This window comes from Pleurodeles waltl, chromosome 5 (assembly GCF_031143425.1).
Source record: "Pleurodeles waltl isolate 20211129_DDA chromosome 5, aPleWal1.hap1.20221129, whole genome shotgun sequence".
NCBI lineage: Eukaryota > Metazoa > Chordata > Amphibia > Caudata > Salamandridae > Pleurodeles > Pleurodeles waltl.
The window spans coordinates 1341474055-1341500692 of NC_090444.1; the positions used below are offsets into that span (position 1 = coordinate 1341474055).

The window sequence follows — 26638 nt, forward strand, 5'->3', positions numbered from 1 at the left end:
TGTGGCCACCAAGTTTTCACTCCTGTGATTTCCTTTCATAAACAACTATCAGGTATTTTGGTCCAATTGGTGCAGTTAAAAAAGACTTCACTTTTTTGTTAAATGAAAAGCCCAGTATAATCACGCCTCCCAAATTATGCTCAGTACGGTCCGTTTAACATAAAGTATATGTGAGAAGCAGTAGCAGTAACATCCTTTGTGTGATGAAGGATTGCTCAGATCTAATAATGAGTTTCAACTGCTATACACATAATCCGGTTTTATGTGTTCTTTAAAATTTAGAGAGAAGCATTTTATCACATTGGGTTCAGGACACCTACTTTCATCTAATGAATAGAAGGGAGTTCTATTTTCCTGCTCTCTCAGAAATGACTCTGCTTGTAAATGAGAAGACTGAGATCATGGGTTTATTATATCTCTTTTCTGTGGTAATATTTCTGAATCGTATATGCACATGAAAGTAAATGAAATCTTAACCCACATAATACTTCAGAGGCCTCATATCAGGTGTAGCGTGATGCATTATGCCATTTATTAGCATTGCATTGGTGCTTTTCTTTGATTGGTCCATCTTCATTTAGAGCCCCGTGTTATCCTGTTCAAATCAGTGTGTGTCCACGTTTTGCGCTACTTGACCTTTTCGCATTGAAGGACATTGGTTCGTATCGATCGACCGTAAACTAAACGAATTAAAAATGAGAATGGACACAATCAACTCAAAGTAGGGAGACGAGTTGTTTCGACCAGCCATAATTACATGCTTTTCACAGTTCTCGAATATAATAGCAGTGCTTAATTTGTAAATAAAAAGGTGCCGGTGCTCAAAGACCTCTTCTTAAACACGCGGCTGCTGCAATTAAAGGTGTGCGCACGTAATACTGAGGCGGCATAATCCTGAAGCCATCTCGGGCCTCTTTAATCCATATAAAACCACTCCCTGCCCCTTCAGCCCACTCTTGCAGCTTTCTACTTTCTTCCTTTGTAACGCCTTTTCGTTTTTCTCTTCATCCGTCTTTCCCATACGTGTCTTTTGCTCGCAGCAAATGCTTGAGACAGAAGAATAAGCCCTGACCCTCAACAATAAGTGCCGTGCTCAGCGCCGGAAACAACAAGCACAAATTAAGCACTGACTAATAGTGAATCAAAATGCAGCATTCTTTTAGTGTACAACTATTTGATTTACAGTATCCTGCATCACTCTACGCTAGTGCTTTATCCTTCCCTAGGAATTCATGCACATGTTGTTATTGCTCAGACAGTTTGAATGGCTATCCAGAAACATTCTCGAATCATTGCAACAAATTGGGTACCCGCAGTGTTAAATCGACAAGCCTTCTGCTCCTATTACTTTTGGGAGTCAGCTCAAGAACCCCTCACTGTTTACAGCAAACTGTCCTTGAAAACATATGCATTTAGATTAGCTTGAGCCAGGGCGGGCTAGCTTGTATTGAGTGTTCTATCAGTCGCTATTAGCTTCAAAGGAGAGGCACAGACTCTGATAAAAGGAATGAAGTTTGTTTCCTTCACGACATGTCTGCAAAAAAAATTGAGGGGATCAGGCAGTGGACTTAGTGCAGCATAGAGGGGCACAAATTCAGCATGTATTGGCAAAGCCAGAATGTCCGGGATTGGCTCGCTGGTGTAATGGCTATGTATTCAATTGTATGTTTAGGGAACGTATATGCTATCAATATTTTAAAAAAGTGCTGCCACCTAGACATGGCCACCATAAGCTTGCAATTAAATTGTAATTCTAAAAATTAATTATTAAAGCAGCAAAATGGAGATTTTGTTTTTTAATTAGAAAGCCCCTCAGTTGTGCCACAAATTTGTTTATTTTTATTTGTGAAGAGGATGAGAATAAATAAATAAAGACCTGACCTCGGATTGAATTCACATGAAACAGCAATGTTACAATGTCACATGCACGCTTTAGTAAAGCACTTTAATAGAAGATCCACTTTGAAGTTGCTTTGTATCACCCAGAAAGCAATACATAGAACAGGACCACTTTTCATCAGAACGAAAGTCACAAAATACATAAAATCACGCTCCAGTTTGGTGTCCCCCTCTAAATCCCAGCCTACAAGAAAAAAAAACATGGGTGAAACATCTTTCTCTGTTCAAGCAGCCAAACTGTGGAATTCATTACTCCTAAACATAAGATCTGCAAAAAACCATTGTATGTTCAGAAGATTACTCAGGCTCTTTTACATGACCATACAAAAAGGGGATGGTGTTCCTTCAAAAAAAGGAAAGCGATAAGAAGCTGTCGGTCGAGACCAAGCAAGAGGCTGATCCACTGGATCAGGGAGCCAAGTGATCAGAAGTGATAGCTCTCATACATCTAAATTGGTGTCATGCTTAATCATTGGGCTGCTCCTCATTGGGCCGACACTTCAAGGCCCACCGGGCCCTTCGAAGGGGACTCTTTATTGGAGATCTGATTTCTAGCCTCAATGATGAATGTAGGTGAGGATGTAGTAAGTACTGGGTGGTGTTAGGTAAATTAAATTGCCTAAAGGGTACCATGAATATTTTTAACAGGTTAGTCCCCTTGACAAGTGCTAAAACAGAATAAAAGGAGTGCTGTTGCAAGAACCAGTGAGCCCCGACAGTTTCAAAGTGAGTGACATAGGGTCAAAATATTTCATCCCTCGTGGGATCTTAGGCATTTCTTCAGGACCATAAAGTAAACATCTACCCTATACCTGATTGAGAGCCAAAGTGTGTAGAATAAATGTGCCCAATCAATGTATGTTAACTATATCTGCTACAGTACATGAGAGCAAAGTTCAGAACCTATTTGAGGATCAGTTGTGTCCCTAATGACTGGATAGAGGACAGCGCTGTGCTGCCTTAATAAAGTGGTCCCACATTGTGATTTACCCGTGACCTACCTTCCTCTGCTGGCCTGGCCGACATGACCACCATATTGAAAATACAAATGTGCAGCAATATTGTGTACAAGAGAACAATGTTCCATATACATGTTTGTAAACTTGTATACTTTGATTATTTGCATGTATTCAGATATATGCATCTGTTTGTACGGATGCTCATATCACTTATTAATAAAAATATCTATACTCTCTATTTATGCTTCACAAATGCAGAAATGTATATATTAGTTATGGTTAAAATATATGCACATATTTATCCCTCAAATGTATATAGGCCATTACATAAATAGCAAGTATTTGACTGCAAGCTCATGAATCTCTATTTATTATAATTTCTCATATCACATCATATATATATATATATATATATATATATATATATATATATATATATATATATATATATGTGTTCAATGGTATGTGTAGCTGCAGATACACATGCTATGCATAGTTTTACCATCTAATGTTTGGCTCGGAGTGTTACAAGTTGTTTTTCTTCGAAGAAGTGTTTTCGAGTCACGGGATTAAGTGACTCCTCCTCTTCGACTCCATTGCGCATGGGCATCGACTCCATGTTAGATTATTTTCTTTCCGCCATCAGGTTTGGACGTGTTTCTTTTCGCTCCTGTAGTTTGAGTCGGAAAAGTTCTAAAAGCTCTCTAGCTCGTCAGTTATGGTTTTGATCGCGTATCATCTCTCATCGACACTTTGGTACCGTCGGATCCAACTTCTTTACTCGCCCTTCAGGGCACCCGCGTCCAACACGGGCCTGGTCAGGCCAACCGCGTGGAAGCCTCATGGACCGGGCCCCATTTTGCTTCTGTCCTCGGTGCCACACCAAGTTCCCATATACAGACCAACATCTCGTCTGTAATCTCTGTCTATCTCCAGACCATCAAGAGGATACTTGTGAGGCCTGCAGATCCTTCAGCTCGAAGAAGACTATAGGAGACAGAGGAGCGCAAAGGTTGGAAATGGCGTAGAGAAGCACCGAACGTCTCGACATAGAGGAAGAGGAGATCATGCACACCGCAGTCTCTGTCCGAGGGTCCGATTCCGAGCAGGAGTCCGAGGAGGACAGACCGGTCACAGCAGGACAGCACGTGAGTATGCCTGCCCATGTCCAATCCAAGCCCAAACATAAGGCCTTGGGAACGCCACTGCCAGAAGGCCATGGCTCGACCCGCAAAAAGACCTCCGGTGACCAAACAACAACTTCGGCACAGAGAAAGGCCACGCCACCAAAGCCTTCGGACTCAAGCCGAAGCACTGGGTCCAAAACAGGCAAACACCGACCCATCGAGTCAAAGCCTTGAAAATCGCTTTCGGAGCCGAGGCCAACATCCACTCCCGGCCTTTCGATCCAGAGAAAACCGGCTTCGGAGCCGAATAGACCCAGCTACACAGAGGAGCATGGACTTCCGAAACAACTTAAAGAAAGCCATAGATTTTCGGAGGAATTCACACAAATGGAGGACATTGATGAAAGGCAGGCCAGAATTCATATTCATAAAGACACTGGCAAGATTATAACTGCACCTCCTCTGAAGCCCAAGAGGAAGCTAGCCTTTCAAGGACAATTGGATATTCATCAGCCACCAGCTAAAGTGCCAAGGCCTAAGCAAAAATCTCCACCTCCACAATTTTCACCTCCTCAGTCTCCTCCTCATTCTCCTCACCTGCTTGTCTCTCCACCTACTACTCTTACACCTGCACAGTTTCCTGTACATTCTGTAGATTCACAACAGGACAATGTCGATCCATGGGATCTCTATGATACCGATCCCATTCCGGATAACAGCCCAGACTGCTATCCTTCCAAACCTTCACCACCAGAAGATAGCACTGGATACACTCAAGTTGTGGCTAGGGCGGCATCAAACCACAATGTCGTCATGCACACACAGCCTTTTGAGGATGATTTTCTCTTTAATACATTATCCTGCACTCACGCTACTTACTAGCCCATTCCAATGCTTCCAGGCATGTTAAAGCACGCACATCAAATATTTCAAGAGCCAGTCAAGGCCAGGATCATCACTCCCAGAGTGGAGAAAAAATATGAACCACCTCCCTGTGGCCCTGCATTCATTACTCAACAACTGCCTCCTGATTCTGTAGTTGTGAGTGCAGCGAGGAAAAGGGCCAACTCTCAGTTTTCTGGAGATGCACCACCACCAGATAAGGAGAGCAGGAAATTCGATGCTGCTGGCAAAAGAGTAGCATCGCAAGCAGCCAATCAATGGAGAATAGCCAACTCCCAAGCACTACTGGCTAGGTATGATAGGGCCCACTGGGACGAGATGAAAGATATCATCCATCATCTCCCCAAAGACCAACACAAGAGAGCACAGCAAATAGTCGAGGAAGGGCAGGCTATTACTAACAACCGGATTAGATCAGCCCTAGATTCAGCAGACACAACAGCTAGGACAATCAATACTGCTGTTACTATTTGGAGACACGCATGGCTTCGGTCGTCAGGGTTTAGGCCTGAAATCCAGCAGTCTGTCCTTAATATGCCATTCAATGAGAAACACCTTTTTGGCCCTGAAGTTGATACGGCCATTGAAAAAATGAAGAAAGACTCAAACATCGCTAAAGCCATGGGTGCTCTGTATACTATGCAATACAGAGGTTCATTTCAGAAACCTCAATACAGGGGTGGTTTTAGAGCACAAAAACCTGAGGCATCCACCTCACAATCCAAATCATCTTACTAGCCTCAATACCGAGGTGGGTTTAGAGGAACTTATAAAGGCCAATTTCCAGAGGTAGGGGAAGATATCAGCCAACAAAACAAGCCTCACAGCCAAAACAGTGACTCTCTCCTCCTCTTCCCTCATCACACCTCACCTGTGGGAGGAAGACTGCAAATGTTCCACAACAATTGGTCACCCATTACAACAGACAACTGGGTATTGTCTATTATCCGCAATGGTTACTGTATAGAATTGGCTCAAATTCCCCCAGATATACCTCCAAAACCACACCAACTCTCCTCCCAACACATCTCCATGTTGCAAGAAGGAGTACAGTCACTATTACTCAAACAAGCCATAGAGCTTGTACCACAAGATCAGATAGGAACAGGGGTTTACTCTCTATACTTCCTTATTCCCAAAAAAGATGGAACCTTGAGACAAATACTAGATCTCAGAACTCTCAATCTTTACATCCTATCAGAACACTTTCACATGGATGTAGTCCCACTTCTACAACAACAATTTTTCATGGCAACATTAGACCTCATGATGCTTATTTTCACATACCCATCCATCCAGTGCACAGAAAATATCTCAGGTTTGTAATACGGGGAAAACACTACCAGTTCAAAGTGTTACCCTTCGGGATAACAACAGCTCCCAGGGTATTTACAAAATGCCTGGCGGTAGTTGCAGCCTACCTAAGAAGGCAACACATCCATGTCTTTCCATATCTGGACGATTGGCTAATAAAATCCAACAGTCATACACAGTGTCAAAACCATACACATTATGGCCCTCATTACAACACTGGCGGTAAATCCCGCTTACCGCCGTGCAGAAGACCGGCAACACACCGCCTCGACCGCGGAATTCCGCCACAGCTATTATGACCCACAGTTCTGAATTCGCCAAAATCTAGACACCCTCACAAGTCCGCCACACCAAAGGTTAGTGATAAACTGGCGAAAACAAAACCTCCACCGTCACGCCAACAGAAATACGCCCACACTATCACGACACACGAATCCACTTGGCGGTCTTTCACCCGCGGTATTCCATTGGCGGTACAGACCGCCACGCTCAAAATACACACACATTTACAAAACACAACCACATTGGACTATTCAAAATACACACACCTGATACACATACACCCACCACTCCCACACACCCAATACAATATAAAACACACACCCACATCACCCACAAACGCTTCCGACAACAATTCACGAACGAAAGCCAGAGAGAGACAGCACCAGCAAGAATAACAGCATCCACAATGCTGATTCTTACAGTGCTGCTGGCTTTAACCATCAGGTTGGTACTGGGGGGAGTGGAGTGCCCCATATCATGTGGAGTAACAATGGATTACGGTCAAATAAAGTCCTTCCTAGATTTTCGGCCCGTGACTTGCAAGTGTATGGCATTGTGGCAGACAATACCATCAAGTTGCACGTGTAGGCCATGTGATGGTAAGTAATAAGAATAATTATTAGTGTGTGAGTACGTCACATGCCAGCTGACCATCAAAGACCAGTGTGATAGCCATTGGGTCAAGTAAGTCGCCGCTGCTACCACCGAGGAGGTGGTCAGTGGGAGATGCGAGCAGTCTAGGTGTATGTTCAGTATGCAGTTAAAATCTTCTCCTATTTACACATGGTATGTGTGCCCATCTGGTCAGTATGGTGGAGAGGTTCACTCAGAACAATTGTTGCTCTACATTCAGTGCTTAGACATACCCCAGCAATAAAGATTTTCTATCCAGTTGTCCCTTCATAAAGACATATCTCCCCTCTGGGTCTATTACTGTTGCCGTGCTCTTAAAGGGCACCATTGGTCACATCCATACGACGGCTTTTCAGGTGTATCCTGAGTATGTGGTGCTGTAACGTGCCCCGCCTCTGTTTTTGTAGGCACGTATCCTCCCCTTTAGGCATGAACATTTCTTGAAAAAATGCTATCTTGCAATCCCTGCGTTTGAAGCATTGCTGCACTGTATGCCGTTTATGGGCAGTGCCCATGTCTCTAATGTTCCAGGTGACATAGCTTAACGTCATCATCTTAGCTGTGTTCTGCAGTGGGGCTTAAGTGGCTGAGGAGCTAAAGGCGGGCCCACTAGGTGTGGTAGAGCTTAGGGGAGCAATGTGTGGGTCTGACGACAATCATAGTGCGAGGTGCGGTGAAGAATGAAGTATGGAACACCCAACTCTCATACCCAGGGCAACATCTGGCTGCCCAAACAAAGAACAAACAGTCTCAAGTGGAGGGACCTCCAGACCTTGAACTGCAAAACATAGAATCTCACCTGGAGTGTGAGGGGGAGCAGCCAGCCTTCCACAGCTAATTTGTGCAAAGCTAGTGGACATCATGCCCTTAAACATGGGTGAAAAATGGAAGCGAAGAGGGGGAAATAAAAGAGGGGGAAAATGACTCTTCCCAACATTGTTTTCATTAGGCTAGAGGGAGCCATCCAGGCCGGCCCACACCGCTTTTGCCCTGTTTGACCGCCATAGACTCCGAGGGGGTGCAAGGTGGAAGGAGGAGCCCTGTCCGTTTCATCCCCCAACATGTGGCATGTTTCTGATGTCTCTCTCAGTAGGAATTCAGATATCATCTGTGGTGTCAACATTGGTTCATTCACAGAGACCTTGCTGCTGTCTGATACATTGGAGCTCGTCTCTGACTTTGTCTCCTCGTGGATTCACATTGGTGAGTATCACCTATCTAGCCAGCTATTGTTTGCTGTAGATAGCACCTGCATCTGTTCCTTGTGCGTCTGTGCAGGAGTAAGGGCTCCGGTAATGGTTGGAGTTCCGCTGCCTTGTCCCCGTTGGTTCCTGGGCATGCTCGGTGGTCGTGTGTGTGTTTGTGCTTACGGTGAGAGAGGCGCCGAAAACTCATACCGCCACTGTTCTACCCAGACCCAGGCATCAGCGGGTTCTGTAAAGAAGTAGCTGGAACAACTTACCATCACTTTTAGTTTGGCCTGGGATTAATAACGAGTATGTGAGGCAGACTAATCTTTGTTTTTTTTCTTCATGCCCAGGAAAGAGGTTCTGCACCATTGCACTGCTAATGTGGAATCCGGAGATATAAATATTTAGGTATTGTCCTGTTGCATTATTGTGTGTTCTTAGACACATTGGTTTGGGATTGTTCTTTTCAACACTTTGTTTCGGGGTAGACATTTGAATATTTCAATTGGTCATGATGTTTATGATGTTCAATCTTTGATATTTGTGGTAACATAATACATATGCTAGCGCAGGTGTTTTAATAAAAAAGTATTAATGAGTGTTTATGTATTCTGAATAATACGTTTGTGTAAAAAATAAAATAACATAGAAAATGTGATTACAAAGAATGGCCACCAGTGTTAACGAAGTGTACTAATCAATGATCTAATAATATGAAATGTTGAATATATGTTTGCCTAATGTAGTAGTGCATCATATTAAGGGTTATGCAGTAAGCGTTAGCTTTATTAATTGTAGGCCTTAACTTAGCGAGTGTCATGGCCTGCTTGCCAGGCCTCATGTAAAAGCTGTATTTCTTGCCATTTAATAAAATAGCTATCCTAAAGGGTTAAACTGTGATTTTCCATTTTCCATTATGTGCTCGTAGCTGAAGCTTGCTTCTCATGAGAACCGACTGCTAGAAGATGATGTTTCTATTAATGCAACATTTTGTGTGAAATGTATGTGAGACTGACATTCCCAGGACAAGAACAATGAAGATACTGACTGGAGTGGAAGCTGCAACAATATTGTTTTTTTTCCCCTTTGTCCTCATACACCTCTGGTTCCTAATCAACTCCATAGCCCCTTACCAAAACTTCTCATACTTGGAGATGACTAATGCCAGGGAACTCGAATCTCTCTCACTTAAACCTTGACACATGATCTGCATCCGAGGCGAGAGAGTGAACAAGCTCTCATGATCATAGGACATAAACTCCAATCCTGTATTACTCTCCCTTGACCCTTCCTTCTAACAACCGTGACCATGTTTTTACTTTCTTTTCCTTCTGGGATTTAATCGCCTCTATATCCAATTCCAGCCAATCTGCATACGATGGGGAAGACACAGATACCCATTTCCGACAGATTTCCCTCCTAGCCAAGAGTATTGCGTAAAACAACACTATCTTTACTGCTCTAGTACTTACTTCCCCTTCCTCCAATATACAAAAGATAACTAAGGGAAGAGACAGCGTAGTATGTTGCATTACAAGACTCAAGATCATTTCACATACTTTTCCCTAAAAACAATATACTACTGGACATTCTAAATACATATGAATATCGGACCATTGGCATGGGTCCTGGTAAATGGGAAGTTAACTGATACTTTCAGGGTCACTAGGGGTACCAGACAGGGTTGTCCCATTTCTCCCCTGTTGTTTGATTTGTATATAGAGCCTTTGGCCAGAAGGATTAGACAAGATCCTGGAATTTCCCCCTTTAGTAGTAAGGGGTGGGGGAAAGAAAGTTGCTTTGTTTGCCGATGATCTTTTAGTTTATACTTCGAATCTATCTACAGGTTTACCCACTCTATTAGGTATCACATAGAAATTTGGAAAGATTTCCGGCTATCACATTAACCCCGAAAAACTGAGATAATGGTATGGAATTTGAACTCCGACAATTGGCGTACTACTAATTCAATGAGGTATTTAGGGATAGAAATTGTGCAGGATTTGGAACGAATACCGGCGATTAACATGAGGACTGTTGTAACAGACTGTAGTATGTTAATGCTAGGCTGGCTACACCTCCCCCTCACAATAATAGGGAGGATCAATTTGGTCAAGATGATAATCTTGCCTAAATTGAACTATCTTTACAATTACATCCCACTACAAATGGATAACAATATTGCTACCTCACAAACCGGATGATGAGGACATTGCAAGACAAACCTATCAATGACATGTGAATGGAGAAATATTAGAATTCATAGATTTGTGATTTTAGTTTTTTTGGGCAAGGTGCCAACCTACAATTAACTGACCAATAGGGATCTGAGGGGTAGTTTTAACAGTTTTGACTTAACAGGATCACACGGAGAGAAGTCATTCATTCAGCCCATTGCCCATTTTCTTGCTGACCGAAAGGTCAATATTTCTTGAGAGTCTTGGCAAGAGATGTGCTTGAGATTAATGCTTAGAGACTGCCTTTTTTGAGATTTGTTGCTGAATCCAGATGCCTTGCTGATCAACTGATGTCCTGTGGGCGAAGTCTAACTCTGCTTTACTGATCCATACCGAGGATAGGTATAACCTAAACTGTGATTGTTATGTATTTGCTTTTTCTTTCTAGATACCAACTGTACTGTTTTGATAGAGCCATAGTTAGATGTTTTTCTAAATTTGTGTTACTAAATTGTTTTGCATGAAGCCCAACAAGCTGATGCTTAATCTGATGTTAGTTAAGGATCCTCACTAATGAAATATGATAACAGGGACTAATGCTTGATGAATTTATCTGCTAAACTTCATGTATATGATTACTTTAACGCAGCTGACTTTGGTATTGATATACACCACAACCTTAGAATGTGTTGTAGTTCAAGCTTTGATTAGATTATGTTTCTTCCACCGTTTTGGACAGCTAGTGTTGTTTTTGTATGTGTTACATTTGATTTTGAGATTAATCTACATGACTTTAGCATTGTTAATATAGGGAAATAAATATTCTAACTTTTACTAAAAAGGTGTGGTTATTCATTCATCGTGGAGTTCTTTTCCTTCCCCAATGGCGGCGAGGCCTAAGCCGCCGATATTGAATCCAGTGGGGCCCCTGCTGACCCCGTGGGGCCCGGAGACTTTCCGGATCCGCACTTAACCGGCGCAGAAGGAAAAGAACTGATGTACGCACGTCGGGGTGGTGCCTATATAGAAGACTGTGACATCACAGACGGCTCCAATGACGCTGACGACACCAGGCGGAGCTGGACGACGGATCCACACTACGCCACCCAACAGTGTGCGCAGGGTACTGCTCAGCAGAAAAATTCCGGATTTAAAGCTGACGCCAGGGAATTCTAAGGTAGGGAATTTGCAGCTAGATAGTCTCTACCAGATATTTGGTTACCGAAGGTAAGTAACTTGTTCATTAAGATCAGACGAGCTAACACATATAGGGGGTTATTCTAACTTTGGAGGAGTGTTAATCCGTCCCAAAAGTGACGGTAAAGTGACGGATATACCACCAGCCGTATTACGAGTTCCATAGGATATAATGGACTCGTAATACGGCTGGTGGTAAATCCGTCACTTTTCCGTCACTTTTGGGACGGATTAACACCTCCTCCAAAATTAGAATAACCCCCATAATCACAGTTGATGTAAGAAGAAGAGGAACACATCGTATACATCACATACATACAAATGTAAGTTCCCAAACCCCAATACAAACATTTTAGGCTACAGATAGTTGTAAACCAATGTAAGTAGTGAAAGGCTTAATACATGACATGCTAAAAAAGACAGACTGTGGGTTCAATAGGAAAGGCAGGTCATACTTAGGACAAACAAACACTTATTACTTAGGAAACTTATACACATGTGCATTGTTAAGTTAGCTGTGCTGAAACACACAAGAGGCCCAAGCCACATTAGAATGAGAGTTTTTCTTTGGAGCTGCACCTACTGTCGCTTTCAAAATCTTCTCTTAGCGTGTACAGGGTGGAACCAAAGTGTGTATCCTGCCTTGACACAAGGGTCCTAAAAAGCACAAATCATTCATATCTTGGTGAGTGAAACTGTGTAAGGGTTAGATAAGCATTTGCACAAGCAGGGCTACTGTGAGCATCATATAACATATAATCACTTGTTGTGCAGAAAGATAGAGATGTTGAATGACGTCAATGTTACTTACCCACCCATGAGGCGACCAATAATCGTGCAATCTTTTCGAGAGTTACCTCTCCCCTATTATCTTATCTGTGCTGCTTGTTCTTGCTTACGTCAATGCTGAACTTGTGACGTAGTTGTTTGTGGTTTTTACAGTATCAACTGCTTGTGAACTAGAACTCTGAACTTCAGTCATGGCCTCTATGTTAAAACTGCCTGTCGTTCCCATCTGAAAATCGATTAAACCTATATTACTTTGTCAAATTGATATTTTGAAATAATTGAATACGCACAGCGGGGAGACAATATTTTGTATTTGCTTTTCCTGCAAGGTCACTTTTTCCACCATAAATCTACACTTAACGATGCAAAAAATAGACAAGCTCAACACTGTGGTTGTGACTTTAGGCTGCTTAGTCCCACACATTGGAATGGTCTGCTCCGTCATCTTCAAGGCGTAACCGATCAGAAAAACCCATAAATCTCTTCTTTTTTACAAGTTTTTTGTTGTGGTTTCTGTGTGTAGTTTATGTTCTACGCGCTTTATTTCCCTTTGAGAGTATCTGTGTCATGCTTGCACCAATAAACCACCCTGTGCGGTCCACATGTTATATTATAACCGACTCGTATGATATTGTATCTAAGTGTGGTGATTTGGGGTTACTGGTGGGGTGAGTCCTCAACTGTAAGGCCAGATGTGCCATTAGGAAGAAAAGCTGTCCTGCTGTGAGGTAAAACAACAACGCTATTATGTGATGGAGTTGGAGGGGAGCAGGTGTCAGAGACGCTCTGTGCATCTTCCTGGCCTTTTCAGTCTCTTCGTCTCACTCTCATGCTATCTCTGACGGTCTCTCTCCTGTTAATTTCTGCCTTTGCTAAAATGAGGAGGGTGTCAGTGGGAAAAGTCTAGGCCTGGATGATATATCTGCAGCAAACAAGGAGCAACGTGAGTGCCCTATCTTTTCCTGTTGTTGGAGAGTGGAATGGAAAGGAACAGGTTAAATACTCATAGATTTCTGTCTCTTAATTTGGGAAAGCTGAATTTAAGACCATTATAGGTATAAAATGCAAAGAACCTTTGTTATGAAGTGATAAAACCTGGGGGTTTTCACGCCATGTAGTAACTGTTATCTAGCTCGCCTCTTTTATCTTTCTTAGATGAACGTTTGTTACCCCAGGTAAGATCTAAACCTGTGATCTGCCTGTTAGTGGTACAAAACCAATGGGCGCCCAATCCCCTGAGCTATTTATTTAAAGCTGCAGCCTGTGACTTGAGGTCCCTCTTACATCTATGAAGCAGATAGGTTAACTCCGTTTTAATAAGGTGCTTTATATGAGTCTTGTTGGAAGCCTCTGGCCAACTTACTGCTACACCCAGAGATCTGCAGCAAGTGGATTATCACTGAGCCTATTTTACCAGTTTCAATCTACCACACGCAGGCAACAGAGTGATATTATTATCAAACAAATTAACCTCGATTATGTTACTGAAGTCTGAACCATGTAACTCGCATAGAGTGAGAGATTTCACTTTCGGTCCTGTAAGTTATACAATGTGCTACCAAACAGCTTCCTATGATATCTTTTGACACAGCAATCCAGGCAACCCCTGTTATGCTAGAACAGGACGTCCTAGCTCAAACTCATTTAATAAAGTGATTTATAACAGTGCCTGGGAGCCGAAGATGATAGAGGCAGATTTGGAATCAATTTATTTGTAATTTCCAGGCTATCTTGTTAGCCTCGTGGAATATTATTGGAACTGTGAGAAACCTATAGAAAGAGGGAGTCTTTTCTTTCTTGAGACAGTTTAACTTTATCTTTCCATAGGAGACTTGAAATACCCAGTAGTGTAACTTGCAGGCTCATTGCCTTTATGAAAGCCAAGCATTGAAACGTTGTTATGGTCGTGGGAAAGATGGGGAGGTTCTTACATATTTAAAAAGCAGTTTGGCCATGCCTCAAACAGTGATTGAGAATTCCTCTGTTTTAATTTTAATTTTGGCTGTGAAATGCTTATGGTTTTATAATTTTTCCGGCAATATGGATGGGAAGGGGTGCTTTTGCAATGTTTTTCTTTCTCCCAAAACCTAGAAGATTGAGTGACATGCATGTTTTTGGGGGAGGCGCCTGACTAGAGTCGTGGAACAACACGAGGGGCTTCTTCTTCTTTTTAGTACAGGTGACCTTAAGCGTAGTTTGTTTGACAAGTTATTCGGGAATGAAAAGTCAGTAACCCTTGGTGGTGAATGGGATATATTTCTTCCAGTCAGTACCCTTGATTTCAAAAGTAAACACGATAGGAAACTTAGTAGGCTGCTGAATGAAATGCGTATTAGGTATTCAAATAGGAGGTTTACAAACTATCAACTGCCCACTATAGGTATTGCATCAGTTGGTCGTATTTCCGTAGTAGACTACTCTTTTATCATCATTGTTTTCTTCAGTTTGATAATAAAGTTTGAAATAACTTCTCTCTTGGTAAATGACGTTTTTCCACAGAGCATCTCATTACATGTACCATATAATAAACCAGGTAAGTCCATTTGATCTTTAGACTATCTCTTGTCAGTAACTAGAGAGAAGGTGGTAAAACGGCCAGTAGCTAATCAGAAAAGAATTAACATTTGGTGTAAGGAAAGTAGATCCGTTCTAAGTGTGGATGAAGATGAACCTCTGACAGTCTGGCAAGCCAAATGTATTTCGCGTTTACATGCTTCTTGGGTGAACTTCGTGTATGTAGAATTCAGAGCAGAGGGCTAATAATGTCTTTAACTGTACAACAGAAAAGCGTAATGAGCATAGAAAGGAATCGGGCACTCACCTCCTAAAGGCAGAGAAGATATATGAATACGTGTTTTCGGGTGGTGAATGAAAATCCTTGTAATTTTGCCCTTCATCAGAGGTTGATCCAGTGTGAAAGCTTTCACTAAGAAGAGACAATAGGCAAGGGGAGTCCAACTAATACCCATGCATCAGTAGAAACTGTTGAACTATTATTGCAAGTTCAGATGATAGAACATGTCCCATTGCAGACAGTAATCTACCCGGATTTGAATGTATAACGTGTGCAGAGTTTTATGGCCATAGTAGCATAGTAATTGTACGAAGACTTTTAATTGCTTAAGAACCCTTGACACATGGGCTGCCTTTATGTTAAACCAATCCACATGTAACGTTGTTGCTTACAGATCAGAATTCCTCTTGAGCTCTATATCCAGATGTCTCCGTGATTGTGGTGCTCTAAATCTCTCCATAGTTTTGGGCAAAGGCCTCTTTTTAATTAGGCGGTAACTCTTGCATGCAGCGTGAACCTGAAGCCCTGACAGGGCAGATAAATCAACCTCCATTAGAAGGGGTAGAAAGGATGTATAAGGAACTATACAATGATTGCTGGGTATAGAAAGTAAAGTATTCTCTGCATACTTACTGGTGCACGTGAATAACTGTCGGTCAGAGAGGAATATTCTGCATTGGATACAGGCATGGTTTAGAAAGAAGTGGCTCAAATAATCTTAGCCGTTGTCTTGCTGTTTTCTCACTTGCAGCAATGCACTTGATAAACTTGATCGTGTGGACGTTTAGTGTGAAATTAAATAGCCTTGGTATTGATCCTGGTTGTAATTAATCGAAGGCTTGATTACCAGTTCGTGTGTCAAGATACAGCTTAGTCATGATGATGTACTGCTTGCTGTCCTTGCATTTATAGCAATTAAAATGGTATGATTGTAAACGTTTAATTGTTACCTAGCTGGAGGTGCGGTTGAATGAGTAAGACACAATGATTATTCAGGCATGTCTAATGATACATTGCATTGTGTTGGCAGGACCAATTATGTCTGATGTTTCAGTGAGGACACTTAGAAGCTGCATTGGCTTAAAGTGTTTTATTTTGACTAACAGATGAGGGGCAACAGCTCCTATGCAACGAGTCAAAATATCCTCTATTTTGATGTATTAATCACAAGTGGTTGGTGCTAAATTAACCATAACTCTAAATTAACTGGAATGTAAACTTTTGCAGAAGATATTTAATTTGTGGATGTGTACCCATGAATGGTTAATATGCTTAGAACTGGACCGACCAGCTGTGTCTGGCCGTTCATCGTTGAGGTCTATTCTTTATCTTTAACACATTCAAGCCATTTTGCAGATGTGCTAGCTACCCAGGTCAGGTCAGAGGTTTTGGATGATCAGGAATTCATGAAAAATGCTATTGAAAGCTTTGATTAACTTCAATTTAGTAGAAGACTGGGAACATTTAAAATATTACGTTATGAGTAAGTTGTAGAAAAACGTCACTAGGCCGACATAATAAACTCAGTAAATGGAAGTGAGGTGCTTTGCTGTTGAGGCATTCAGCTGAACCCAGAAAATTATATGATGATGGGGCTTAAACCTTTAATCAGGTAAGCATTCCTTCTAGCCCACCTCCAGCAACTGGAGAACACTAGATATTATTGGTTTATAAAGGTAATGGCGCCTCTGTGATCTCTATTAGATAAGCATGGTTTATCTATTGACAATTTGCAGTGAGCTGAAAATTATTAAAAATTATCTAAGGCTTCTCTTCATACACAGTAAGCTTCATCAGCTCCAGGAAGCCTTGCAATTATGCTTAAAGGAGGATGAAAATATAGTTTGCTTCAAGGGGGTCCCCTTCTTAGAAAGCGGAAACAAATCTTTAAACAGATCATCCATGTTTGTGAGAGGAAACAGGCAATGGATTTTTAGCCTGGGATTCTTAGATAATTGAGTTTTATAAGTGCTGAGGTAACTTTGATAATGTAGTAGATTTGTGGGTTTATTTTAATAGTTGTTCAACCATATCCTGAAAAGGTTAGTGCAGCTGTTAGAATGGTATGTCAGGTGATGGCAGACTTCCAGAGGGCATGTAGAATTGCAGAGGTTCATTTTAGAATTCTGTAGTTGACTTACATAGTAAATATTTCCTCCATGGTGACAGAGTAAAGTTTTTAATATTTGTATTATCAGTTTTTTTTCTTGCTTTTAATATTTTCTATGAGTACGCAGCTTTGGAGAATGTGCTAATAACGTGACAGCTACCTTGCTGTTAAACAGAATAGTAGAAGTGCATACTATATAGTTAAGAGATTCACTAATTTATTTTGCAGATCTCGGTCGGTGATTAACCCACGTTTGTTTCAGCTTCACTTGTTCACTTATAGCTTCTAGTACATTCTCAAGTTTCTAATGTTCTACTTCCCATTATGGACATGTGGCATGAATTATAGGTTTGGCTGTTAATGATTAATTTATGACTTTTATGCAATCACAGCTTGGCATTGTTACACATAAGAACACGAAATATATTTTCCTTTTCTACGAAACCAAGTACCTTTCAAGGTCTTCTAGTGGACTGAATGTATATCAGTCACTTGGCTATTGCACGGTTTGGTTGATATTGTACTTGGTAGTTGGTCCAGGTCAAATTATGCGTTGCTCACAAATAGCACATCACCACTTCTTGTTTTCTTACAAGTAGATGTTTTAGGAACCTATTTTAGTATGCACCTTGACTAGAACATTTTGAATGTGTATGTGAAGTGTTTATTTGGTATTAACCTAATTGTATTTCTAGAGCAAAGCTTTGTAAGGGGAACCTTTGGGGTCTGTCAGATATAAAATCTTTCATTTGGTTTCCTAAAGGTAGGTGTGTGTTTTTTGGAGGGCATATTAATGTGACTACCCACTGCCTGCCAGTTGCAGGTTGACAACTAATGTCTTTGCACTTTTTTTCTCTCTCTGTAATACTGTCTTCCTGTGATCCCTGTGCTACAGAAGCAATGTATTTATCATATCCTGTTTAGTTGTTCCATCAAATATGAATTGCTGTCATTCAACAGTTTTTCTATAACAGGCACGAATTTGTGACTATGGCCACGGAACACCAGTAAGAGTCAATGGACTCATGGTAAAGGTCAAAAGCAAAGTTGACATGTTTCAGAGGTGTCTGTTTCAAGTCTTCTCAGACTCTGCATACAACCATTGATACAGGTACCCTTATCTCAGGTACCACTGCTTATTGCTAGATAGTAGCTACATTCTTTAGCCCATTCACACGATCTAACCCCACCTGCTCACCACCTTCGATCAGCGGAAGTGTAAAGAGAACAGACGATGAATTAATTCTCATGACTTCTTCGTTGTTCTAACCTCGGCAAGTCCCTATGACAGTGCTGGAAGGTGCCTCCGCATCTTTTTCTATCTATTGTGGTTCCTGCTCAAATTTAGGACTTGACCTTGTCCTTATAAAAACTTTGTTTGACTTAATGTAAAAGTGGCATTTGAACCTCAGAGCTTTAGAATTGCATTTATTGATTTGTTTAGGTCCAGTCAAGATAGGAAAATTGAGAGGCCCGCTTTTTATTCCAATCTGCTTCCATCAACTTTTTTGTGGTCAAAGCAGTTAGTCACTAATGCCATCTTCGTTTGGTTTCTTCTTTCCACCCAAACTATTCAGTCTGTTTTCAAGTCTACTTTACGAACCTCCATTCTCTATAGGGAGAGAACTTGAGTATATATAACTGGATGTCGGAGGACATACAATTAAATTGACAAACTGGGTTAATTAATAGGAAATGTAGGCTGTTGCTTTGTCTTTTCTGCAAAAGTACCTCACTCAGACTGCAGTTAATGGATCTGCAACTTGTATATAACGTGAGTGTAAAATTAATTCCAGAAGTAATCTGAGCATGTTTTAACGGATTACATGGAAACACTACTGTCTTTTTTCGGAAATGTTGCTATAAATAAAATACGCAGCTTTACACAATAGGCATCTTTGTATGCAGGCTGTTAGATACTACTATGTTGACCTGGCTGGCATGGACAATAAAACACCGGGTAGTGCAGTGGTTCAACTTTCTGCTATATTTTCTGCAACTTCCCGCCTCCTACTCTGTCATATATATGACTGTGTATTCAGAGTTTTGTTTTTAAATCTTATTTAGAGTGTTTCATAAACGCTGAACTTCTCCCACCATGTGTCTTGAATAATTAAGAATAATAAAAATAAAAAAACACATCAGATCGAAGTTCAGAAAATGACAAAGTATTTATTTAAATGAACACAGCATCAAAGATAAGACAAAGCCCTGTTCCAGTTACCTAATAATTCTATCCACTATTCACGCATTCTAGGAAAGTTCTAAAAACTAAAACGTTTTCCGTTTCTCCATAAAATTTAAGTGAGTGGTCAAACCATAGGCTTAGGGGAATGGGGTTCCAGAATTGTGTCATTGTGATAGAATTACTTTCTAAAGAAATTATTTCTTCATTAATTTTTGGACTTTAGAGAGGAAAAAGGCCTTACTTTGTGTTGCATCAAAGGGCCTAAGTGTCCCTGTGAAAAAAGCTGCTTATTTCAGAAATGGGCAATGTAGATGAGCCATCCTAATTTCACTTAGAGATGGTCGTAGTTATTTTCATTGTTTGAACACTTACCATATATTTTACTGCTAAATTTAAACCATAATTTGTGGTTGATACAGCACTTTCGGGAATGCCAATCACAGCCCTATTTCCACCACCTACTTGCAAAATTATAATGGTTCATACCACCGCACGAAATTTCTCAGTTGTTGAGAAAGGTTGGAAAAGCTTAAAAAGGATAGCAGATATTGGGCTTATTGAACCTTCACAAATTTTATAGCCAAGGAGTTGAAAAATACCTTTTCTAGCTACTATTGGTTGACGATTCATGATTTTTTTTCTCAGGTGGGAAATGTGTGTTGAGGAGGCCAGGGCATGTACTTAATAATTTGGCAAGCACATTCAATATTTTTTCGGAGTCGTTTTTAGGGAGTCTAATTGTTATAGGTGTGATACTATGAATGCTAGTATCAATACACAAGCCACGAAGACCTGGACTATCAGGTTAGTAAGTAGCCAGCTCCTCCCTGTTCCGGGATACAATGTCAAACTCAAGCAGAGTATTTACATGTTTTCTTCAAGTATGTTCATGCAGTGCTTTTGAAATTTCCTGCAATACCTTGTGTTTTAATGCTTAGTGGTTCTACATTATGGACTACTTTAATATTGCACTTTGATATATTTTCAGGAAAGTCAAGTTGATGTTTTTCAACAAAAAGGAGAATGATATTCTCTGGAGAAGTGAGCTTGAGCAGTTGACCATTCAAGATTCAAGGTACCCAACATTTTAGCGAATGACTTTAATTATGGTGTATTTATTTTTTATCTTTCTCTACTTAAATTGAATGTGATAGCAGAAAGAGATAATGAGGTCTGTTCAGTCTACCATGTTCCTTTTTCCTAGCATCCCAATTTAGGCAACAATTGCTGTACATAAACCTTGACCAATAATTATGTACCGTGAAGAGAGCCTTCGGATGCAAGGCTGTTAAAATCAAGCTCTCTAATAGAGCTTCAGTAATAGCTTCCATGCCTAAACAGGCCTGTACCTCAAGTCCCTCTTGGCCCAATTCTCACCCTAGTCATCACAGTAGCCAAACCTACTGCACCCACAAATAGTACACTTCTAAATTTGGTGTTGCTATTACTCCCTCACTTAATGGTCACATGGCTTTCCCCAAATGCCAGCCTCTTTCTGTTCTTGGCCCAAATCAAGTGTAATAGTAGGCTATTAAGTTTCACAAAGAAAGTTTTGTGAGAAGAATGGGCATTAACGCAAAGTAATGTAAAAGTCTGGGATGTGTTGGCATCTTAGCTATTGCTCCATCCACCAATTGCAAGAGAGGCAACCCACTCCAGAAAGGAATAGACAATCATATAGCAGATACAGCTTTCACTATATTCTGTCAAGAGGTGGTCAATACTGTGATGTATCTGAACACTCAGATGCTTAAATGCATCAGGTTCCCATTTTAACGGGGTGTCATGCTCCTTTACCCTATTTAAATCAGTTATTGGTCCCTTAATATTTGGATTATCTCAGGTAGACTTGATTTGAGGTATTTTAAAAACAGGAGTTCCTCATCAACATGGAGCAAAATTATATATTATAGCGGACCTATTCCTGGGCCCTCCTAGCTAATATGCAGGTTAGTGGAACCCCTGCTATTACTGCTTTGTGTGGGCCATTGCTATGAAAATATCTGACCCATTCAAACCGTTACCACTTGTTTCATATACACCTCAGGAAGTCTGCCCCATAGCCAACTTTCTTGATACCTAAGGAGACATTTCATATGTATTCAAGGTTTAATCACGTACACAGAGTAAATGCCATAGTTTTTTGTGCATATTGTGTCCAGAGACGAAGCCATTCTGGTCCTAGTGTACTAACTCCAGGATAAACTACACCATCCTATTTGCTACCCGTTTCCTGTTATTGTGTATTCTGAGTTCAATAGAGACCACGGTCTACAAGACTTAACATCTAGTGGGTCACGCCCTGCTTTAGATAATCCCACTGTTGTGGCCTTCCTGGTTGTATCTGGAAGTATACCTCCATTTAAAACATTCTTAAATATAGCATGCAGTTTTGGTGCTAACTTACAGGTCGAGTTGAACTTGGGCTAAGTTATCAGTACCTAGTGTTCTGCCCCTAACTAATAGTGTTCTGCCCCTAACTAATTGATGTATTCCCATATTCATCTCCTCTGTTTTAGAAGGTATTTTAGGGTGCCCTCAGTGTCACAGTTAATTGAGATATTGGTGTTTCTTGTAGACAATGATTAATCTGATATGCCTGTACATTGTAGGGAAAATTGTAGGGTGTTGAGTATAATCTCTCAGTATGCCTTAAACGCCCCATTGATTTCCACTTTTTTGTGCAAGATGTCATTTGTCTCAGTCTCAGACCTAACCGCACCTTTTGGTTTTCTGTCTACATCTGTGTATATTACCCCCACAGCAACATGTGTCCCTTTTTGTCTCTCTGGGGGTGCTGTCTGACCACATATTGTTTGTAATTAAGACCCTTCAAACTAGTGTAGAGTGTGCTTTCCCCGCTCAGGTCGGCTTTTGATGGAAACTAGCGTCTGTTGTTGATTTTACTTCTGGTTGACATATATTTTTTCTACGGAGTGTATTTGTTGAGTGATAGTTTGATGCCACAGGTGGTATTTAGGTATGTTCCCCTGGTTACTGCCTTAAAAGCATCCCACTCAATTACTGTTTCTCCTTCTGTAGCCTCATTTTCATTGAAGTGGTGATCTATTTGTTCTCCCATTGTAGATTGAAAGGATATATCAAATAAGGCCTCCGCTTGTAGGTGTCAAGTAGGTTCCACAGGGCGAATCTCTACCCTTACAAGCTGCATCTGCAGTGGGTTGTGATCATATTCCATTCAGCCACGAAAGTCAAGTGAAGTAATCTCTGTTTTCCTCTCTAGCCTTACCAGTGCATGTCAAGTCTTTTATATATCCACTGTATGTGATAGTGGAAGCAGTATTCTTTTGCATCAGGGTGACTTTCCCACAGGTATCAGTGATTTGTCATTGCTACATTCAGCTTGTGAATCTTTGTGGTAGGTCTCTACAGGGGCCCTTGAAGCTGTGGGATCAACATCTCCTTGTAAACATCTAGAACTGTGCTGTTATCACCTCTCTACTACCTCTCACTTGCTACTTAATGCAGCCGTGTTAACCTGGTGTTCAATAAATCAAAACATGTTATTTGCTTAGTATGTGGGATATAAATGCTTGCCAAAATCAAGATTTCTCCATCAATTGATCTCTCTAATATTGTGCGTCTCCCCTCTTTGTCTGTGTGTGTAGCATGTATTACATGTGGTACACCTTGGGCAATTAAAACCAAGGCAAACCATGAATACTCCAAATAAATGCCCACCGTGTCTCCAACACAACATCTCCATTTCCAATCTGGTGATTTCGGCCTCTTGCAGGCATACAATATGTCTTCCTAAGTCTGGAGCCCTCCCTATGGCAAGTTTTATTTTATGAGGTAGAGCTATTTTTAGATCCCACTCAACCCTTTTGGCAAGTGGACAAAAAACAGGTGTTCTGTTCAGTCAGAAACTGAATTATCAAATAGCCTGTGGCATAGGTAAGTCACCCCTCTAGTAGGCCTTACAGCCCTAAGGCAAGGTTCACTACACTAGAGGTGAGGGCATAGCCGCATGAGCAATATGCCCCTACAGTGCCTAAGTCAATTCTTAGACATTGTAAGTGCAGGGTAGCAATATTGAGTATATGGTCTGGGAGGTTGTCATTACGAACTCCACAGCACTATAATGGCTACACTGAACACTGGGAAGTTTGGTGATGCCAGTGTGGGATTTATTGAAAAATTCACACAGGTAGTGTGGGACTGACATGTCTGTGCCAGCCTGCCACTTCCAGACAAGATTCTGACCACATGGGGCGAGTGCCGTTGTGCACTCTGTGGTCAGAAACAAAGCCTGCCACGGGTAGGGGTGCTTTACACCTCCCCCCTGCAGGAACTGTAACACCTGGTGGTGAGCCTCAAAGGCTCAAACCTTGAGTTACAGTGCCCCAGGGCGGGGGAGATGCCCGCCCCCGTCAAAGCCCCACTTTTGGCGGCAAGTCTGGCGGGATAATTAAAGAAAACAGGGAGGAGTGCCCACCTCAGCCAGGACCATCCCTAAGGTGTCCAGAGCTGAGGTGACCCCCTCCCTGCAGAACCCTCTGTCTTGATTTGGGGGATCAGGGCCAATAGGATTAGGAATGTGCCCCCTCCCCAAAGGGAGTGGACAGAAAGAGGGTGTAGCCAGCCTCAGGGACAGTATCCATTGGCTACTGTCCTCTGACCCCTAAATTTAGTATTTAAGGGCTTCCCTGATCCCAAGTCGTCAGATTCCTGGCGACCTACAAGAAGGACTGCTATGCTGAAACCCCCAGCAGAGAATAAGGAAGATGAGAACTGTTTTTGCCCCCGCCCAACCGGGCCTGTCTCCTGCTTCAAAGGTCCTGCACAAAGAACAGTGACGTGTCCAGTGGGCCCAGCGACCTCTGTCAACTCCAGAGGACTGCCATGCACCCACAAAGGACCAAGAACTCCCAAAGACAGCTGCGCTTTCTACAAAAGAAAGAAGAAACCAACAGCAAGAGACTCTCACTCCAGAAGCGTGAGTCCTGACCCCTGTGCACCCGACGCCCACGGGCCGTATCCAGGTGGTCCACCCAGCGAGAGAAGGTTCCCGGGCTATTGACAGCAAGTGCCCTGCCTGGGTTGACCTCTACACCCCTCCACAACAACGCATGCAGAGGGAATCCCGAGGATCCCCCTTACCGTGACTGCCCGGGACGAAGATAACCGATGACTGGAGAAGCACTGCACCTGCAGCCCCACAGACTCAAGAGAACCCAACCGCCTGTGCAGCAGTGACCAGCAGACGGCCCTCCTCGCTATCCAGTCAGTGGCTTGCCGGAGGAGCCCCCCTGTGCCTTACCTGCAGCACCTGAGTGACCCCCGGGGTCCCTTCATTGCGTTCCATTGGGAACCCGATGCCCTGTTCGCACCCTGCACCTGGCTGCCCTGGTGCCGCTGAGGGTGTGGAATTGGTGCCTACTTGCCTCACCCCGTGCTTCTCTAAACCCCCATGGTCTGCCCTCCGACCACGCTGGTACTTACCTGCTAGCAGACCGGAACCGGAGTACCCTTTGTCTCCATAGGGGCCCATGTTATTTTGGCTCCTGTTTGATCTCTGCATCTGACCGGCCCCGTGTTACTGGTGCTGGGTGTTTGGGGTTATCTTGAAACCACAACGGTAGGCTACCTATGCCCCGGAGACTAAAGCTGTAAGTTTGTTACTTATCTCAAAAACTGTACTTTATTTTCTTCACCCAGGAATTGTTGAAAATTGCGTTGTCCTCTTTTAAAATAGATTTTTGCCATTTTAAGAAAAACTGTGTACATTGTTGATTCCATTCAAAGTCCTGATTATACCTATGCAAAGTACCTTTCAATTTATGTCCTTGCCTGTAAACTGTATCTTGTGGTTCTGGAAATAAATTAACAAAACATATTTTTTATATAAAATCCTATTAGTCTAGAGTTAAGTCTCTGAGTGTGTGTTTCTTCTATTTGTTTGTGTATGTACAACAAATGCTTAACACTACCCTCTGATAAGCCTATCTGCTCGACCACACTACCACAAATAGAGCATTAGTATTATCTATTTTTGCCTCTATCAAACCTCTGGGGAACCCCTGGACTCTGTGCACACTATGGCCCTCATTTTAACATTGGCAGTAAATGCCGCCTACCGCTGTGCTGACGGCTGGCAACATACTGTGACTGCGGCGGTATACCGCTACGGATATTATGACCCACACAGAGAAATCCGCCACTATACAGACACCCACACAAGTCCGCCAGATCAAAGGTCAGTGATAAACTGGCGGCACCAAAACCCACACCGTTAGGCCAACAGGAATACGCCCACAGTATCAGGACCCACAAATCACCGCAGCAGTCTTTCAGCCCCGGTAAAACATTGGCAGTACACACCGCTGCACTCATAATACGCACACACTTACAAAACTCCACCACATTGGACAACTTAAACTACACACACCTGACACACATACATCTACCACACCCACACAACCATAAAACACACACTCACATTACCCACAACCCTTTCAACGAAAAAAAAGATAGCTAACAGAGAGAGAGACAAGCCAGGAGCATACACTCAGTCTGAACCACAGAACACCATCACCCATACACCATCCACGCACCTCACAGCACACACCACAACACATCACCCCACACATCCTCACACATACCACTCACACTACATGCATGGCACCCCAAAGACACCCCAGGTTTTCAGAGAAGGAGCTAAGGGTCATGGTGGAGGAAATTATCCAGGTAGAGCCACAGCTTTTCGGATCACAGTTGCAAGGAAGATGGAGCTATGGCGGAGAGTCGTGGACAGGTTCAACGCCGTGGGACAGCACCCCAGAACAATGGATGACATCAGGAAGAGGTGAAATGACCTACAGGGGAAGGTGCATTCCGTAGTTGCAAGACACCAGGTAGCCGTACAGAGGACTGGCGGTGGACCCTTACCTCCTCCTCCACAACTAACAACATGGGAGGGGCAAGTCTTGGCAATAATGCATCCTGACGGCCTCGCAGGAGTAGCAGGAGGACTGGACTCTGGTAAGTCAAATCTTTACTACTATATCCCCTACCCTACCTGCATGCCATCACAAACTCTTACCCCTACCCTC

The 26638-nt window shown here is 42.2% G+C and overlaps 1 protein-coding gene across 2 annotated transcripts in view; it reads left to right on the forward strand.

The window, feature by feature from the left end:
• The window catches only part of CYB5R4 (cytochrome b5 reductase 4), a 1010997-nt gene that overhangs the window by 852242 nt on the left and 132117 nt on the right, over positions 1-26638 (forward strand). For both annotated transcript variants that reach the window (XM_069235594.1, XM_069235593.1), the window contains exon 14: positions 20551-20637. In XM_069235594.1, the coding sequence (XP_069091695.1) occupies positions 20551-20637 (87 nt within the window). The remainder of the gene's footprint in view (positions 1-20550; positions 20638-26638) is intronic.